The sequence below is a fragment of the Toxotes jaculatrix genome, chromosome 8 (genome assembly GCF_017976425.1).
Source record: "Toxotes jaculatrix isolate fToxJac2 chromosome 8, fToxJac2.pri, whole genome shotgun sequence".
In the NCBI taxonomy this organism is placed as follows: domain Eukaryota; kingdom Metazoa; phylum Chordata; class Actinopteri; family Toxotidae; genus Toxotes; species Toxotes jaculatrix.
Genome location: NC_054401.1, coordinates 3415962 through 3436273, shown reverse-complemented (window position 1 = coordinate 3436273; position 20312 = coordinate 3415962). Strand labels below are relative to the sequence as shown.

General features: G+C 44.9%; 1 protein-coding gene across 1 annotated transcript; it reads right to left on the bottom strand.

Moving 5' to 3' along the window:
* Positions 1-4: 4 nt before the first annotated feature.
* vwdel (von Willebrand factor D and EGF domains-like) lies at positions 5-17222 on the bottom strand. The gene is made up of 31 exons (XM_041045413.1): positions 17147-17222; positions 15166-15356; positions 13895-14126; positions 13663-13737; positions 12799-13028; positions 12428-12517; positions 12182-12329; positions 11822-12039; positions 11634-11707; positions 11170-11443; positions 10782-10978; positions 9789-10675; positions 9537-9673; positions 9049-9213; positions 8367-8471; positions 7619-7733; positions 6832-7088; positions 5872-6091; positions 5607-5744; positions 5028-5240; positions 4019-4456; positions 3781-3876; positions 3452-3547; positions 3241-3336; positions 2935-3030; positions 2744-2839; positions 2160-2255; positions 1954-2049; positions 1512-1607; positions 1294-1391; positions 5-714 (listed from the first exon to the last, which is right to left on the bottom strand). Exons 1-31 carry the CDS (start codon positions 17220-17222, stop codon positions 700-702), a joined length of 5361 nt encoding a protein of 1786 aa, XP_040901347.1. The 3' UTR covers positions 5-699.
* Positions 17223-20312: the final 3090 nt, after the last annotated feature.

Sequence of the window (20312 nt, the reverse complement as noted above, 5' to 3'; positions counted from 1 at the left end):
GATATCATAGAGATATAGGTAGATTTTATTTTGTAGCATGTTACTTGTACCACTGTGTAATCTGGTGCTGATAAAACATTTTTAAGAAAACATAAAACTAACAGGTGGTCATTACTTCAATACATGTGTTTAGTATCAGTGTAAATGTGTAACAGTCCATAACTTAACTGGGCCTGATCAAACAATTTAGCAATAAAGAAAAAAACAAATACATTTTTTTTTAAATTTCAACATTCATATCAATGTCCTCAGTCTAAAACAAGGTACTGATGTGTACCATCTAAATTAGGCTAAACTGCAAAAAGCCTAAAACTAAAAGCTTGCTGGTCATAACCTACAGCTTATGAACGAACCGTCACTGAAGCGGATTCATTAGTCGTTTACTTATTTTACATGATACTGTGCATTAACACTCACACATCTGTGTAAAACCTGTGCGTAAGCACTGCTGATGAATTTCACAGACGTGTGTCACTTTGAGCCTTGAGGTAGTGATATACAGGGACAGAAAGGCAAGTGCAATACATGAAGTCCCTCTGTTAGCGTTTCGAATGTGCACTGAGCCACACATTCAAACACGTGCCAATGTCCACCAACACGCACACAAACACACACTCATACACACAACAACTTATGGTGCTTTCTTCTCGCTTTGTGCATTTCATAGCTTCTTTCGCCCCATTTCTCATTCCTCTCCCATCATGCTTGTGACGCCTATGAAAGTGTAAAATAAATTCAATAAAATTAGATTTCACATGCTGCTTTTTTCAACATTCGAAGGTGATGGATGCCTTTTGATCCTTAGCGTATTACAGTAGCTAGAGTACATTTTTGTAGCCCCCGTTTGTGCCTCATGTATTAGTGTTACATTCAAGTCACAGAGCCAAGCATCCATTTCTCTGAAAGATAAACACCCGGCGATGTTTGAAAAACCCAGAAGCTCATTTAACATAGCTTATCGCGGTTCTGAATCCTCAAAGACTCCTCGAAGCATCTGGATGAAAAATATTCCATTCGTTGCACGATGAAAAACATCTTTAACCTCTCTCCCAAGCTGCAACTGTGCTAAACAAGCCTCTGGGTTTTTCAGACATCACCAGGTGTTTATCTTCCTGAGAAATTGATGCCTGGATGCAACTGTGATGCTAATACATGGGAGGCAGAAACGGGGGTAAGGAGAGCCTCAGAGGGAATACAGCTTTCAACCCTGAAATTATTAGAGCTATTTAGTACTTTTCCAACTGAACTACACAGAGCCGTGTACTGTACATGAAGTGTCACCCCAATGCTGACCTTCACTGCGCAGGTGAGGCCCTTGTAGCCTTTCCGACAGTGGCAGTAGTCAGGTAGGACACACCTCCCCCCGTTCAAGCAACGCTGTTTACAGACCGCTGAGGAGGGAATCAAGAGTAAACGCTCATGTGATTAAATCATTCAAAAATAAATCAAAGCAAAACATCCCGTTACCCAAGTTAACTGCAGAGTGTCTGTATTATCATGAATAAACTCACGTGTTTGACACTGAAGGCCTTCCCAGCCAATGGGACAGTGGCAGGTGTTTGGTCCAACACACTCGCCACCATTTTTACACTTCTGCAGACAGACGGCTACAGTCAGAGCAGAGAGGAAAACGTTAACACAGTCTTCAGCAGTTTGGCCAGTGATATTAGAAGAAAACCTGCCACACTGCATCTCTACATAAAAGAAAATTTGCCAGAATTAAAAACGTAATTTATTTTTAATTAGTTGAATCACTAAAAAAAATCTTAAGATGTAGGACGGGCTTTAAAGGTCTGGACCCAGGCTAAAAACCCAAACCTACCCGGAGCCTAAATATGTCTGCGCAGATTTAACACTCAGATCTAAACCTCCAAAGTGTGTGTACCACCGTGTGATCTCTGAATTACCTGCGATGTAATTGGTGTGTATGAAACAAAACATGGAGTCACTCACGTATGTTACACCGCCTCCCTCTCCATCCTGATGCACAGGAGCACGTGTTGGGTCCCACACACTTGCCTTTGTTCATGCACATCGGTTCACACACACCTGGAACACATTATTTTTTTGTCCACCATATTTTGAATTGTGAGCTGCCAGTGGCAAAGATCACTTCAAATGAGCCTCCATTCATCTGTGCAGGCAGCAGACTCACTTACTCTTTTGACACCTTTTCCCTGTGTAGCCTTCAGGGCAGGAGCACACGTTGTTCCTCATACACTGACCTCCGTTCTTACAAGGAGGACTGCATACGGCTGAAACACACAACAATGTTCAGCTGTGGGGATTTCAAGAGGCATTGTACACACGGAAAATAGAAATTTAAATCACATGCAGTCCACATCGACCCTGTTTTTAAAGAAATATCGACATAACCTCCAACCTCAATGCATAATTATGTCTTTCTTCAAAAGTCAAGTTGAAATGGAGGGAACACAAAAGCTATACTACAGTGGCCACAAGGAAAAAACATCACATCTCTCCTCTCAGACATCCTGTCCTGGTGCTCGAAGCTGGTGCATTAAAAAGGAAGAAAGCCCCTCAGCTGGGTCTAGGTCTTTGAATCTGGCCTTTACCTCTGACCTCTTTGTATAGAGGGATCTGTCTGCAGGGGATCAGCAAATAATCACCACATTATAAGTGAAAATAAAGGGTAACTATGTTGATATCTTTGTATTTAAAGTGATAATTCTGTACTTTTCTGTACAGTTCCTCTCATGTGGTAATTGTGACATTGTCTTACCAATTTGACACTGAGAGCCGTAGAAGCCGCTGGGACAGGCGCAGACATTGGGCTTAATGCATGTTCCTCCGTTCAGACACACGGGGTTACAGAGAGCTGTAGAAGGAACAACAAGCTACATGTGGATCCAACCGTATAAAAACATATTAGATTTGTATGATATGTAAAGAAAAGATGGAGACACTGTGTACCTGAGTTACATGTTGGTCCGTACCAGCCGGGTTTGCATTGACAGACATCAGGCGAAACGCACTCGCCTCCGTTTTCACAGTGTCTGTTACACACCACTGAGACAGACAGACGATTGTTATACACACTCCTGAATGAAAGTGCATCACAGCATCACCCAGGCTGCTGATTTACAGGTGATCTAAAGGTCAAACTATTCCTTTAAAATCAGCACTTTCAAACTACAGTTGCTACAGCCACTCTAAAACAAATTGCAAACACAAACACAAAATGTTTCACCAGGTCACAATAATTTAATAACGTCTCACTGATTTCACATCTGGGTCCAACGTAGCCGTAGGGGCAGGTGCACAGGTTTCTGGCCAGACAGGTGCCGCCATGCTGACAAGGCGGCTCGCAGCTCGCTACAAACCGATGCGGTGTTGCAAACAACACAGAGACACTCATCAGTATTGTGTCAGCAATGTGTGTGTGTGTGTGTCAGCGTGTTAGACAGGTGTGAACATGAGTTCACGTTACCTTCCTCACAGGTGGGCCCGCTGTAGCCCGCAGGACATTCGCACACGTTAGGTTTCACACATTTCCCCTGGTTCCTGCAGTCGGGTCGACACACGGCTGAGGGAGAAGAAAAGCGGCGGTTCTGATGAACAGTATGAGTCGCTGAGGTAAATGACGATGAATCTCAAGATGTTGTTTAATAGGAATGTGTCACGACGGTGTGCAGAGCGCTCCGAGGTTTGCGGTCTTGAAAGGGTGTATGGGTTGCAGAGGTTCACTGAAGCGTGATATAATTTAATGATCTAGGTTTCGTTAAACAAATCGCACTGTGAGATCTCTCTCCTTCTCACCTATGTGACAGTTGTATCCGGTGTAACCTTCTTTGCAGGTGCAGGTGTTGGGCAGAGAGCACTCCATGTTCCTGCCACACTGATACCTGCACACAGCTGAAACAAATCACACGTTTATTGGAAGTTTAAGTAAGGTTTACCTGGCACTTCTTCTTTGTTTTATAGGTAAGTTGATCTAATTTGAACATCACTCCTGAACATTTACTTTCCTGCAAGAAGCTATTATAAGAATCACTACCTTTACATGTGACTCCATCCCCGGTGTAACCGTACGGGCAGCGTCCACACTTAAAGGACCCAGTGACGGTGGGCTCACAGGGAACACCGGGGAAGCAGGGAGAGTCTGCACAGGTCACGTGGTGAGACGGTGATCCCCATTTGACCCCGGTGGTGAGGTCGGGGGTCAGCTCCACCCCACTGGGCTGACCTCTGAGGACAGTGGGAGCGAACACTCTGGTTGCAGTTTGATTCTGTGGGGTCGCTGTGGGCTTTCTGTCTGTGGACGAACCCCTTCTGAGAGTGGAGATGGTGGCTTCTGGTCTCGTCCTCCTGTCCAAGGTTCGTCTGGGTGAGGTGGGAGACGACGAAGAGGAGGAGATGGGAGTCGTTTCCTTGCTGGAATTTGATTTGGTAATGTGAATATGACCATCTGCTCCGCTGGCGACTGTTTCCTGACCTGTAAAACACTGGAAGTTAGAGGATATGACTTAAAAAAATAACACAAATACAGCCGAGGTTTGTCAGCATTAAAACGTTCAACTCTATTACCACACAGAAGAAAGTTACAGCTGCAATGACGTAGTAAGAATAAGAAATCCTTTATTAGTCCCTCAGTGGGGAAATTGCATACCTTGGTTTTATTTAGATTGTATTTGTTTGGAAACACAAGTAAGTAGAAAAAGCCTGATCATTATATATATGTAGATTTTACTTTGAGTGTCTGTGTGAACCTTTTTACTTTGTTTTCTTTGCTTTTAGAAACATCTGCCAGATGTGGTGCAGCAGCATTTTTTTTCTTTGAAATATAAATAAAGTCTTCATTTATATGTGGTATTATCATGTGTCATGTAATGTAATTCATAGTTTCATAATTCATTCATTCAAACACTGTAAGTAAAACATGTCACATGTCAGAACAACAAGTGTCCAATCTTTGGAATCTTTGTTGTAGAGTCCACTGCTGGACACAACGTGGTCCCTGCTATCCTTTAACCGTCGTCAAATTAAAAGAACCGCTTCACTCTCACCTGTTGTTGTGCATGTTCGTCCGTTTCCATGGAGACCAGGGGGGCAGGGTCCACAGACGAAGCCTGCGGAGACATGGATGCTCTCGAAACACTGAACCCCAGGGTGACACGGCCTCCTGGTGCACGGCGATGGGCTTAAGGGTTTGGGCCTCGATGAAACCTGCGGTACTCTTGCTGGTGTGGTCAGTGCTTTGGCTGAAGAGTCTGCATTACCTTGGAGACAAAAAGGACGAGAGTATCCTCTAACTGGACAACACATACAGTATTTACCTGTCTTTAAGTAATGTTTGCCAAAAACTACTGTGTCCAGCTATTTAAGGAAATTATTTGCCTTTTTTAAATGAAACTATATCTTTGATTTTAAGGATTCACATCTTAATTAGGAACCAATGGATTTAAAGCTGAGAGCAGGATACAGGCTAAGGAAGTTGGAAAAGTGTTGCCACGGACAAATGCATTGCTGGTTATGGTCTTTTTATGGAATTTCTAATAATAACAAAATTAAGAATATCACCACCTTATCCCTTAGCAAACAAAACTAATGATCTTTTTAAATAAAATTTGCGGAAGCGGACTCACGAGTGCAGTTTTTTCCATCACCGCTGAATCCCTGTGGGCAGACTCCACAGATGAAGGAGCCCAGCGTGTTGTTACAGCTCACTCCAGGAAAACAAGGCTGAGAGACGCACTCATCCACGTCTTCTCTGCACGTACGGCCTGAAAACACAGCAAACACCAAGTGGCTTAATGTGGGACTATTCCACAAAAATCCAAACAGTCCTAAGCCCTTTACTCTCTGTACCACAGCTGTTTGAAGGAAAAAGCTCTGCAGGTTGATCCCTACCTGTCATTCCAGGTGGGCAGATACAGGTGAAGGAGTTGGGGCCATCAATACAGCGTCCCAGTCTGCAGGGGTTGGGTTTACAGTCATCAATGTCCACCTCACACCTTTCCCCTCTAAAACCATCGAGACACACACACAGGTATTCCCCGCTGCCGACAGGGAGGTGGACGTTGGTTATACAGGAAGCTCCATTCAGACATGCACAGGACTTCACAGACACCTGGGACAAGCAGAAAAACACACATTATTTTCACTGGTTTGGTAGATGACATTCAAAGTGCTGTATTGTCATTTTCATTGTATATCGATGCATAGCTTTTGCAGTTAGTAGTATATAAGAAGTCTGTGTACTTTACCACTTCGAACAAACAGGAAATGATATAAGCTGTCAATCAAACTGCGGCTTGAAGTTGCCACAGCTAAGAAAAAACTTCATAGAGAGAAAGGAACTCTCCATTTTTTGTTTTCTGAGATGTCCCTGCAGCCATTTCACCACCAACAACAATTTGTTTGAATGTTTTGCAGCTCTCCACTTCCTGTGTGCATTGCATTGTGGGACAATAGTGTCCATCAACAACAAACTAAAAAAATTTTTAGCTCCCTCTAGTGGGAGGAAGCAGCAAAGACAGTCAACTGAGAGCCAAAGGCCATGGTTGTCTCTTGACCAAAACTTTGCTGCTTGTGGATCCTCCAGGAATTTTACTGACCAGCCAAAAATAACTGACACTTAAGCCTTCCACAAAATACATAGCTGAGGTACTGCTGAACAAGTGCTTAACAACCACTGCTGGTTGCTGGAGCTACTCAGTGTCTGTAGCTGCACAAGACAGAAAATGTGTGGAAACAAACTGGTGCAAAACAAACCCATCCTGTGCATCCAAAGCATTTTTAGCTAGACGAAATGTGTTTCAGGATCTTAAAAGGTTCCTTAAAAAGTCCAATTATTCAAACCAGAATTACCTGTACAGAGGCTTTGGTCTCAGCGTTACAGTCGTCCGTCACAGTGAAGTGGAAAGTGTGTGTGTCTGTGGTTCCAGCTGTGGCCTTCCACATCAGGAGGCCGGCTGGAGAAAGAGATGCACCTTCAGGAGCTGATACCAGGGTGAAGAGAACCGCCGAGCCCTCGGGGTCCTGAGCTTGTAGCTGGTAGATGAAGTTTTCCCCCTGGAAGGACCAGAGACGAGGTGGCAGGGACTCCAGCACCGGGGGCGTGTTCTCTGACGGGAAATACAAAGGAGGGAAAGAGCAAGTGACCGAATGTAAACTTATGTGTGGTGAGTGACAGACTGGATGAAAAAGAGGGAATCACAGAAGGCCGCCATGACACCCTGGTTACTGATTCATCAAGCTGTAACTCCTCTCACGTTAATGCCACATACTTTGTCGTTTCTCTCCCGAGCGGAGCAGATGCACCGTTTGACCTACTTTAAGTTGAAGAAGTAAAGTTGGTCAGAAAGTGTAACAATGAGGTAAGCTCTCCTCATGTCAGCGCCGGGGGACCGGAGCAACTTCAATGGCTCCAATCTGCACAGAGCTGCTGACAATTACAGCCCTGAGCGACCACCAACCACAAAACTCAGCGATGGCTATCTGACCTCAGCTCTACTGAGCAGGTGACACATTTAAAAACTTTTTCCGCCTTACACAGTGTACGGCATAGTTTAGACTTTCTGTGTGCTCTTTATGAGAATATGAATGATCTGCAAAAACAAACAGAGTAGAGACGCTGACATTTCTGTGTACATACTCTCAGCTATGGACCATGTGTGTTTGGACGAGTCCGGCCGGCATGTGAGGCAAGGGCTGCTGGGATTGGTCTCTCCCTCACTGTAACACTGACCGTCAATGTTGCAGGTTTTCTCCTGGGAAGCAAAAACAATACGTTACAAAAAAAAATTAATTAGTTCAGTGTTTATTTCTCTCTGAAACAAACTGTCTTTCATCACATGAAACACGCTGTTTGGTGGCCACTTATCAAAAGATACCCCAGTGAGTGTCACAGGTTTATGTAAAGCGTGGACAGAACGTCGCACCAAGAGAACAAGGACAGCTTTGTTGAAACGCTCAACACATTTGGTTTGAGGAAAACAAACCTAATTGCTTCCTGTGTTTACACACATTCAGAAACTCTAAATTACAAGCAGATCAGTGACTGTAGTGTTACGATTTACGGTTGCATGGTGAATGTTCGCTCTCCTGCAGAAAACATGGCTGGAATTACAAATGACATTTGTTAAAAAAAAAAAAACACACATTATCATATATAACAGAGCTTTGTTAAATTCTGTTAATTCTACTTTACATCCCTATGTTTTAAGCATCAAATTCACCGAGCACTGGAAGCAAATGATCCCTAAAACCAGTTGAGAGTTGAGGGCGAGAGTGTGGTTAAAGTGCAGTTAAAGGATGAAGGAAATCAGGCTTTATCTTTGGAGATATTCACACTTTTTGATCCACATATTAAATCAAAATCTCTGTCAAGAACGACGTCTTACCCTCAGGGTGCAGAGGACTTCAGTGTTGAGGCTGCAGATCTGGCAGGCTCCGTCGTACAGAGTCAGTATCTTGGCGTTGCTGTAGCTGTAGCCATCATTGGATACCTGCCATCAGAGGAGAGTTGATGACTGTGGATCACTGGAAAAGGCATTAAACAAATAAACTGAACAAGATGGACAACAGTCGTTTACGCTGGGTCATTATTTTCGCCTATTCTAATATTTAAAAGACGCCATTTACAGAAGAGGCAGCATGAAGTGAGGGTGCTGTGGTCCAGGAAAGATCCTCCTCAGTGATAAATGTTCTTATGTTTACCAAATCTCTCCACAGGGAAAAGTATTCCCACACACTACTTTGTTTTATGCACTTGACTGTCGGGTAAATCAACCAATTTGCACTGTTTCAAAACGCTGAGTCCATTTTCCTCCTAAACCAAACTGAAACAGGAGAAAACTGGCTGCATGCTGTGGACCCTTTCCACATCTAAAGCCAAAAAAAAAAAAACCTTCCAGTTGCTTCAGTGCATATTTACTGTGGGACCATTCTGACATTATAGATCTCGCAAAATAAGAATAGAGCTTCATGTTTAACCTTAGTTTTGAGAAAGTGGGAGTAAGAACAGTAAGAAGAGAGGAATAAAAGCCAGAGAGAATGAGTTAATGAACTGATCATTTTACTAACTTTGATTTGCCAGCGGGCCAGTGGTCTGTTTGTCACTGATTCCAGGTCCAGTTCTGCAGGAGTCCGGCTGTCCTCCAGGGGGAGCTGGCACTCCAGAGCGGTCACATCCAGAAAGGTGGCCGGGACAAACCGAGGCTCGTCCAGAACCCAGTCCCCGTCCAAAAACTTGACAAGAGACGCAGGAGAGGGAGGGAGATAGACATAGAATCAGAGATGAGAACAGAAAAATGCTACTGTTGTCAAGTGGCCTAATGGACATTAATTCAAATAAACAAACTAAATATTTAAAGATCATGACGTTAATTGATTAACTGAACCAATAATCTGTTTATAACCAAACCTGCTTCTGCTCCAGTTGAGTTACCGTTAGTTTCTGAGCTACTGCAGCTCCACAAGATCAGAATATTCAACAAAAACAAAAACACATGAACAACAGACGAGGGGAAAACGAAACAGAAACCAGAAAAAGAAGCAGAAAAACAAAGTACCTTTTCTTTAACAAACTCACACTTGAGCTCGTAGGAGTCCTTGAAGCCTTGACCGTAGACCTGGACGGTGGAGCAGTCTCCCTGTCGGACGTCACACAGACCCTGCTTCTCCAGCTCCGTGATCTCTGGGATATGGTCTTCACAACATCGACAACAAAAAGTGTCAGATGAACAGGGGCTGTTAGACCAATGAAACCAATGACAATGACAACTTTAAAACAGCGTTGTGTTTGTCTGTGTTTGGTATGTTACCAGACAGCATGCTGCAGTCATAGGACCCAAATCCTGGGAAGCACACGCAGCCCCACTCTGAGCACTGGCCGTTCCCATTGCACAGACTTGGACACTTGAGGACGGCCAGAACGTCCTGGTGCTCTTCTTCCCTCCTGCTGTCCTCCACCAGCCTCCTCTCACACTCGTTCTCCAGCAGCGGTAACGTTGCATTCAGCCATGACTGCTCATCCTTCAGCTGTAGGTCAGTAACACACATCGCCACCACACGGCTGACCAGGGACTGTTGCAGTAGGCGCCCGCAACCTGTTGCAATGCTCGAGTGCGCCACAGTCTGCTGGCACTGAGTCAAGGCCTGCTGCTCGGTGAGGCCAGAAGGTGTGGGCCACGTTGGGGAGGAGTCTGTGTGAACTGCTGGTTCATGGTCCTCAGGGAAGAAGTAGGTAAAGCCTTCTAAGTCAGACTGACTGAGGCTTTGGTGCTGGGAGTTAGAAACGTAGCGGTGGGTCTGCCGCCTGCCCCTGGCCCTGAGACGCTGGTGATGGGCTGAGGTTAAAGTCTCATCCGTGGAGGCTCTGAAGCTGAAGCCTTTTTCATGTGGCTGAGCGTCGGTACCTCGATTCTGGGTGTTTTGGGTGGAGCGACCCGGAGAGAGCGGCTGCCTTTCTTTTCTTTTGAGTAGCTCCACTGAGCTGATGTACTCAGCCGTGACGTCCAAAGTGGGGATGACACTGAGGAGACGCACGTTGCCATAATGAGAACAGGTGGAGTCAGGGGAGGTGACCGGCTGTGATCGAGCTCTGGGAGAGGCGAGGCGGGGCTCTGCCTGACAGGTACAGTACTTGCGGGGGCTCAGTGTGCTCAGATGGGATGGCATGGTGTCAAACAGGCTGGTGCCTGGAGGGAGTCTGACAGAGGAAAAAAAAAGATGTCAGTGAAGATGCAAGAACCACATCAAGAATATCTAAGGCATCACTTGTTATCTCCTGCTTGGACGTTTTAAAAAACACTGACCTCCACTCAGAGATAAAAGCGTGCACATCCTCCAGTGTGGCGCCCCCTGCTGAGTGGAAGTCGTTGTCTGGCTGTCCGTCGTAGGTCCCGCACAGACCCTCAGTGTGACTCCGGTCTGAACTGGGGGCTCTCAGCGTCAGACTCATTCCCCAGTCAGACACGTCTGCACGGACAAACGCCCCCGATGAGAAGGTCACCTAGAGACAATCGTATGAAGACACAGGAAAGTCTTATCTTCAGGAACAAGCAGCGAGCTAAATTTTAGATGACTTAATTTTGACACCGCTGCAGTCTTGGCAATCGTTGTGTACAGATTTCAGCAGAGAAGGCAAAGAGAGGCAACCTGGCCTTTGTGATATACTCATCAGCTGCACTCGTCCTCACTCACTGTGACTTTGCGTCCCTGGTAGGACTCCGTGATCCGGATGCCGCTCCTGCTCAGGTCTCTGTTCTTCACAGACAGATGAGGCTTGGTTTCACCCACTTCCCCATTGCACATGTCAAAAGCGATAACATCGCCGCCGTCCCTCGCCACAAAGCCGCACACGCACGAGGCGGCGTGCACCACACTGCCGCACTCCCACTGACGGACGTGGACCTCGAACGGCAAGATGGTGCTCCTATACAGAACGAAGGTGCCTATTTGGTAGCTCTCATACTGCCTGTAAGTAAACAAAGAAAATTATTTAGAGATAATTTTTTGCCTCCTGTTTCCTGTCATTAGATATTTGCTTTTCTATTATAGAAAAGCCATCATTCAATATTTCCATATGTAATTAACTAATTAAACATATAACAGTGTATAATATGTAAAGTATGTTTCCTGATTAAGTGAATAAAAGACTGAAGTACCTGCCATCAAATGTGATAATGTGCGGATCAGTGAAGGAGTAGCAGTAGGCTGAAGGAACATCCTGTACTGTGATCTGAAAATGAGAGATCAGTTAAAATACACAGGATTACATACAGGTACAACCGCAGCACAGGAACAACAGGCACAGGTACATGTACAACCACAAACCTTTGTTTGATCTGTTTACCTCAACAGGTTCTGGTGAGTATCTGTTCCAGAGAAAATTCTGTGTGACGATGGGTTTGACAGAGACCCGGGTTGTCCTGTTTCCGTCTTTGACAAAGTCAGTGATGGGGCTGAATTGGATCTGAGCTCGGCTGCAAACCCCGTCCCTGCTGCAGGGACTCCGGGACAGATCCACCACACAGGAGGACAGGGACAGATCTGCACCCAACAAACTCCCGTCTGCAACAAATATTTGGGTTTGTGCAGATACAGTGAAATAAAATGACTTCCCCTCCTTTCATTTACTTGTGCTGATTGTATAAAAGACTCTCAAAGGACCAACAACCAGTGTTTATGTCCTTAACTTACTGAAAGTCCTCACCTTGGCTGCTTGTGCTGAGCTGCAGGGACAGAATGCACTGTTCTGTAGAGGAGGGGGACTCGTCCAGACATGGGACAGGAACAGTGCTCTCAACCACCAACTCATACAGTCTCCCGTCCTCAGGTACACTGCCCACCTCCGGTCTTAGCTGCACATAACATGTAAAAGAAGACCTGTGAACTGTTTCACACACAAATACAAATACAAATACACAGAGCTGCAAAACTTCAGATTACTGTGATTTACCCTAATCCCAGCAAAGAACTCCTGACTTTCCACTGAAGCACCACGGACGTCAGGTGAGTCCAAGAAGAAACTGGAGCTGGAGCAATAAATCTGAGAGAGGAAGGGAGAGATTTCTTCTTTTTTTTACTATATTGTACTAATGTGGGTATCATTCGTTGTCTTTTCTTTATCATTATATCTGCATTGTAAACCTTGCACAGCCCGTTTTGGCAAAGAAGAACAACACAGCATAATTTGTTTTTGCTCTTGTTTTGGGCTCATCCCTCTTTAGTTTGTCTCGACCAAACTCTAAACTAGATCTTGAACTCATCTTGAAAACCAACTTAGGTTCAACAAAGATCTTGTTGAACCAGAGCAGCCCTGTTTCAGACCTTGTCCCCGAGACGGAGGTTGAAGCCGTCCAGCTCGATGAAGGCGGAGGTCTGGATGGTGGTCTCCTGTTTGAGCTCCTCCTTCCTGCCCTCAGGTGAGAGACGAGACCACGCCACCACGTAACCCAGGGAGCTGTTGGAGCTGCTGTCAAAGCTGCACTTCAGGTAGATGGTGTTACCTGTCACCTCTGAGACAATCACTGGTACAGACGGAGTGGGCGGCTGCTTGGCTGACGGAGGAGAAGCAGAGAGAACAGGCAGATTAGTGACGTCTAAGAGTGATGACATTTATGCACTGTTATGGAAGAAACTGTTATGGAAGCATGTTGAAACCCAAGGTTTTGGAATGAGATGACCTACAAACATAAATGCATCATTTACATTTGGCTGGAGACAGGTGCTAATTTGCAATACAGGTAGATTTAGTAACAGAAAAGGTCCCTCTCTCTAACTGACAAATGCAGCCAATGACTATGCAGAGGAAAGTAACTCAAGCTGAGGAACATGAACTCATATATATGAAAACATTCAGAGCACTGAGCTCAGGAATCACAACATGCTGGATTCTACGTTCAGCGATCCTTCATCTACCTCTAATCAAACCTCCCTCCTCCTTCTTTCCACCTCTGCCAGTTTCCTAAAACCTGCCTTGGCACAATTCACATCGTGGCTGAGGGCCGTCGTCATGGAGATGAGGCCCAGTGGACGCCGGGACACATGCTCAGCTCATTAAGGGGAGCGGTGAGGGGCCGGCCGGTGCATTCCTGACCGCATGGCAGCTCCCTGACCTCCCGATTGTTTTTGCTGTTTGACCTAACACGAGGAGACAAGCGTAGGCCATAAACTCAGCAGCAGGATCCTCACTTTTACATGTTCCGTTGACGATCACCTCGTCAGCACCACAGGTCAGCGACGTTGTGGGTAAAGTGTCCGACATCTCTGTTAGATAGATAGGACAAAAGAGCAATAACAACAGTGAACAGTAAATCGTTAACTGAGATACTAGATTATATGACTTATTTTTCTGTGTTTGTATAATATATTAGGTGCATTATAAAACAAACATGATCAGAGCAGGACCCTCTGCAGACTGTACCTTGTGCACAGTATCCCATGCATCCCTGTGTGGGCTGGAGCAGGTAAACGTAGAAGTCTCCACAGTGACGGACGGAGACTGGGATGCGAAACAAGCAGCAGTCTTTGCTGCCACTCGAGAAGAACTGCCAGGCAGCGCAGGCTGTCAGCTGCCTGACCTCCAGAGGGCCAGGCAGGGACTCGCCCCCACCCAGAGACAGCCACACCGGGGCCTGGGTCCCACAGTGGTTCACCTGGATGTTCAGAAAGACACATACTGCCATTGTGCCTGAACAAAAAAAATAATAATATAAGTACACTAAGAGCTCCTGGAAACTGAAGTGAAATTTACTTCAAGTTCTTTAAGTTCTTGGATTCAGATTTTGAAAACAGCAAGATTCTGATGAACCATTTATTTGAAAGAACCATAAAAATGAACTGACAGAAGAAAGCACACAGAAACTATGAACTCTTCACACCGAAGATGTCACCAAAATGCAGTTTGCACAAATATAGAATAAATCTGAAAATACTAAAAGTCTGGACGCGCGTTTGACAAAGCCTCGGTTTGTTGCAGCTAATTCCCCTTTGAAAAAATCCTTGGCCTGACAAATCTAGCCACTTATCCGCCATCATCATAAAGACATCGCCCTGTTATGTAACACATGTTCACAGCGATCCTCTCTTCCTTCCTCCACCCACTCCTGTGGATATCCATCACCCAGGGAGAGCAGCGATGCCCTGGGAAGGCAGAGAGAGGCTGACACTTCAGATGGATCCTGCAGGCTCCTCGCAGCAGGACGCCCGCAGGAAATGAGACACATTCCAGCTCTCCTTGCGCTCTCCTTCATAAATGTGTACACACACACTCACACCGATGACTAACACACAGACAATCGCGCTCAAGCGACAACAGAGAGGCCACGTCAGAGTTTCTCCACATGAAGTTACAGATGGGGCCTCGAGAGATTTCACCAACTGATGTGTTGATATTTGTTATTAAAAGAAACATATTGACACCTATATATTACCTCTGGACCTCACCACATGCTACTGAGAAGACAACACAAAAGTGGCTGATGAGATAAAATGAAAACTCTCTCATTTCAGCGGTCATGAGAATTTTACGACCCTGACAGCTACTGATTCCCAATTTCTGTTCAACACAAAAAACAATTAGCTGAGCACCGCGGGTTGATGAGACTGGCAATGTGTAGCAAAACACAGCTATCTCCAAATGTCGTTCCTCTAATCTGTGTCTTTGCAGTACGTTTTACAGAAAAGGTCATTTACCTCCACACACTGAGTGGGCATGCTGGCTGGCTTGTCAAAAATCTGAAACTGGTACCAGCCCGGAGTGAGGGAATGGTCGCAGATGAAGTCCTGCAGGGCCGACTGCTGCAGCCAGCTGGAGCTGAAGGTGGTGCTGCGGTAGGGATTCTGGAGGATGGAGTGGCCGCCCGGTGCACATTCGGGAGGGAGCGCTGCAAGTACAGCCAGAGAGGCAGCATAATCGCTGGATGTTCACCAGGACTGTCAATACCAATGATCAAATATATGGAAGGATTTCAGCGGGCTGAGCAGTGGATTGTGGACGTTCACCGTCCAACTGGTCTTTGTTCAAGATAAACATTTCCAATTGAATTTCAAAGCTGATGAAAAGGTGCAATGCTGCCCAGGGCTGAGGTTGGCACACGGAACATGGGAAAAGCATGACTTTGTCATTTAGGACATGAAAAAGACATATGAGAAATGCATTGAATAACAATAATGCAACAAAGAACATAAAAGATTAGTTGCACACCTACGATACGGCAGGTACAGTGATCCAACACGTGGACTTGGTTTACTGAAGGTAAGGTAATTTATCTTCTCACACCTGCACCAGTTTGTTCTATTGTCCCATTAGGACACAGGCAGGTATGTGATCTGCAGTTTACAGGTTTTAACTACAACTGATGAATCACCTCTTGTCTTTATTAAGTAAATGAATCCATATGCTGAGTAAAACGAATTAAATAAACGATGAAAGGATGAGCAGACTCTTACCTCAAAACACCAGGACAAGGAAAACAACCTCCCTAATAATGAAGACCGGAGCTGGAGCCAAACCTAACAGCATTATTACTAATGGATTTTCCCAGCAGTGACTGCTGATGTCCATATGGTCCATTTTAAGATACGGTCTCACATGAGCTGTATCATAACGAGAGGAAGCGCTTGGTATTCATCAGCTTGTGGTATCACTGCTGGAAACATCGTTCTTGTTTCCTTCCAATTAGAAAAACCTCAAAGAATCTTGTGCTTGTCAGTTTGAGGTCAAATGTGAATTTCAGGCATTAGGACGACTATTCATTCGGACCAAATAAAAGCAAATCCTGAGGATATTTCACAAAAATAACATCTAAATTAAAGACATTCTCGTTAAAACTTTGCTGAGTGGAAGGAAGTCCCAAAACTGGTCCAGATAACAGAAAGGTCAGTCGGTTAAAGGTCAAAGGTTAAAGGAGGAGTCTTAAACACACAGTTTCAGTACTCTGGGATCATTCAAAGAGCCAATAGAATAAAAACATTTGACCAAGGGTGATGAAAAGATGTCAAGGCATACGAAGGACTACGGGCTGCAATATTTCTCTGTGGCCATCGGACGGTGGCTACAAGAACCAAAAAGACAGGGTCAAGACAACAGAGGGAGGTTTGAAGCTTATGGTGTTTTCTGTCCCTGACCCGAGGGGTCAAGTGAAAGGTGATATCCTGACTGAGTCTGCAGCAGCAGATCTGATGAAGGAGACGACAGGAGCTGTCAGAGCTGCCCAGACATCAGTCATCCTTCATACTCATACTCATACCTGCCTGCATGGGCACAAAGGCCAGTGAGTGTGTGTGTGTGTGTGTGTGTGTGTGTGTGTGTGTGTGTGTGTGTGTGTGTGTGTGGATGAAAAGAAAGTGAAGTGCTTCCTTTGCTTTTCATCGCAGCACAGTTTATTTCACTCTGACCATGACACTAGGAGCCATGTGGCCTTGGATGACAGCTACATGATGGATGAGACGGGCTCAGCTTCTTTTTGGCAGAGGGACAAAAACTACCTGAGAAATCATGGAGCTCCTTGACAAAGGCACACGGTGATAAAATCCGATTTTTAATCCCATGTTTGGTTTGTAAATTTTGAGTTTGCTTACTGATGGAAACGGCAGTCACCTTCACCAGAGGATAATTTAATGTTTGACGCATCTAACCAGGCAGTTTCTGAATAACTTAAAGGAGCGAGCTTACCTGTGTGAGCCTGCATTGCATTAGGAAGTAAAAACACAACGCAAGGAAAAAGTTTCAGGAGAGTTTCAAGTCTCATCGTCTCGCAGCGCTGGCACCGATTTACACGGAGGAGCAGGAGCGCAGCGGTCTTCCCCGTTTTCCGACCCAAAACAAATGAAGCGGACAGGAAATGCGGAGCTACACGTTAAAAGTCACTTCTCGCTGGAGGACCACAGAAGAAGCCGTCGGCTGATCCGAGACGCCGGACTGCACAGACTGCTGCTGGCTGCAGCATCACAGTGTGTTAGGAGGGGCATCGGCGGTACACCTTCCCATGACCCAAACCTCTGCACACATCTGCCTCCGAGCTGCAGGACTCCTCCGCTTTTCATTGACTTCTGAAAATAGTTGGCATCCAAAATGTTCTGTGGGCAGACATAGTTACGTTTTGCATGTATTTTCTTCTCAACGTTATGAGCATCCAGAATTTACAAGTCCAAATAATCCAATTTAACTCTCAGGTTTACATAATAATATGCAGAGATATTCATCAGGCTTCATTCTCATAAATCTAATAACTATCCAAACAGTAGTGACGCAGGTTGATCTGTTATTCAGAGAAAATTAAAATATTTAATGCAACACAAATACTGTGAATCAGCTGAAACTTTGTGCACCAAAACTTTTCTTTCTTTCTAAAGAGGGAAAAGCGCAGACTGATGGTCTAATCATGGAGGTTCGCTACCGGCCAGCCAGTGATATTTCATTAGTCACCACTCCAAACCGCTAAAACAGATGGCCCTCATGCTGCATTTTTCAGGGCAGCAGCCTCGGCCAAAGAGTGGGACTCTGGATAAGTCAGATATCACATTCACGTCCTTCCACGCTGCTTGTTTCCATTCTCACGCTTTAACTGCAGCCTCGCTCCTCAGATCTGGAGTTTCACTGGCTGGAGCAGAGGAGCTGGAACTGATAGTTCTGTCAAAGACCTGAAACTAATCTCCTCAGAAGAGGAAACGTGATCTGGAGGAAGTGATGGCTCAATTCTTTGAAAACTAGGACATTCAGGAGGCAGTTAACAAAAAAAGAAGAAGCGTTTTTCTGCTTTTCTTTACCAGGATAGATGGGATGCAAGTCTCTCCTGCACCCCTCAATATATTATTATAAATATTGTTAACTGCAGCTAACAATATTTTGCCATGGTGACATTTTCAGACGTCTTGCTTTGTCCAACCAACTGCCTAGTGTAATTTTTTTTACCCAGACTCTGGTGATTTTGCAAAGTATCAGCTGGAGGACAACTTTTTCAAAATAAAGTGAACGGTCTGAGTAAACTGTGAAGTTTCAATAAAGTCAGTAAGACAATCCTCTGTGATTAATGATGAATAAACCTCCTGCACATCTAAACTAAAGGGAATCAATGGAAAGCTGACAGCTGTGCAGGTCGTAGACTGCTCCCCTTGTCTTGTCCCAGTGCAACGTGAAGGTGCCTGACTGTCTTGTTGTGACTCTCATCTGTTTGACTCCCAGGCGGAGGAGGAGGGGGGGAGGTACAGCCCCTCCCTCATAAATCTCCTGGACCATCAACCCTGGTAAGAGCCTGGAATAGCCATCAGGTAAAAGCCCACTTTCCTTCCATCTGCCCACTCCTCGTCTTACACAACCAGTAATTAAATCTCAATCGGCCTCTTGGATGGAAAATGTGAATCTATGTACATTACATGTATGAGTTTGTACCTTTCCAGTTAAATCCATGGAGCACAAAGAAAAGTGGTAAACAAAGAGGGATAATTGCCGTGTTTAATATTTTAATCTACACACAAGCTCATTTTGTGTAATTTTCTCTGATTATAATCAGTTATGCAGATGTAGGAGAAACGGCAGCGCTGCAGTGTACCCTGCAAAATGTCGTACCAGCTAAATGATGCAAGGAATTCAAACTGTATATAATTACCTCAACCTCCACCACTGACAGGAAAACTGATTGCACAACTTAAATATCTTGAAGTGCACACAGAAGGAGAACACAAGAGCAGAGAATCACAGGAGACTGAGTCAAACCCTCAGTGCCAAACCATGTTCTGAAGGTCTAAACATAAACACACCCCTCCTGTTTTATCTCTTTGTCTTCCTCACTGTTGTTTCTCTCTCCATATCCGACATGAAAATCACAAACATCAATGGAAATGAATAATTCAGAGCCGGTGCACAACAAAATCACTGCTCTGATTTACAGCCCACCTGAGGCTGCTCACTCTCAGTAAAGGGTGAAAGTGCTTTTTCAAGTCTCAAGCATGTTGCGGTGATGGGCCTCCCTACTGCCTTTTGGTGGGGGCCCCCCGTGGAGGAGATTTGGGCAACAGTATGTCATGATTTGTCAGCTTGTGTCTTGGCTGACAAGTACAGGATGTTTTGGCAACAACAGTGTTGGAAGAAGTGCTCAAAACGCCAGTGAAGATTCATCTTAATTATCCAGGTGGAAAGATCTCCGCCGAAAGTTCAACCTGAATCACTGTGATTCATCAAGACAAGGGATCGCAAGTGTCACCATCACAATGGAAAAGCAGTCCACTACTGTCCTACTGCGACATTTTATTTTGGTGAAACTACAGAAATACTGTCAGTAAAAAAAAAAAGCAAAAGGAGGGAAGAAGGAAGAAGCACAAGAAAAGTAGTAATGAAAGAGAAAAGGAAGAAGAAAACGAAAGTAGAAAACAAAACATAGATGATATCAGACATTTCCATCACTTTTTTCATGTGTTAAATGTAAAAGCTGATTCTTGAAAAACAATTCGTAATTAATGCTGTCAGATAAATCTAGAAGGAAGAAGATTTTTCTTCTGAAATGTAGAAAGGAGAAAGTAGAAAGTTTCTAAAATGAAAATACTCAGCAAAGATACTAATACTTGAAATTTGTGTTTAGGTGCAACATTTGAGTAAATACTTGAGACCTAGTTGCTTTATTTAACTCGTCTGGAGAGGAACTAAGACACGACAGCTTCTGAATGTCGGTTGAACTGCTCTGTGCTGCCTTTTGTTTTGTTACTGTAGAGGACAAACGTGACCTCGGAGCAGCTGGGTCATGACACGAGCTATTCCTGCTTCCAACCCCGACATCCAGCCTCCATCACATACCAGAACCCAGACTACCACTCAACACAATCCACCAACAGGGCAAACAATGTCT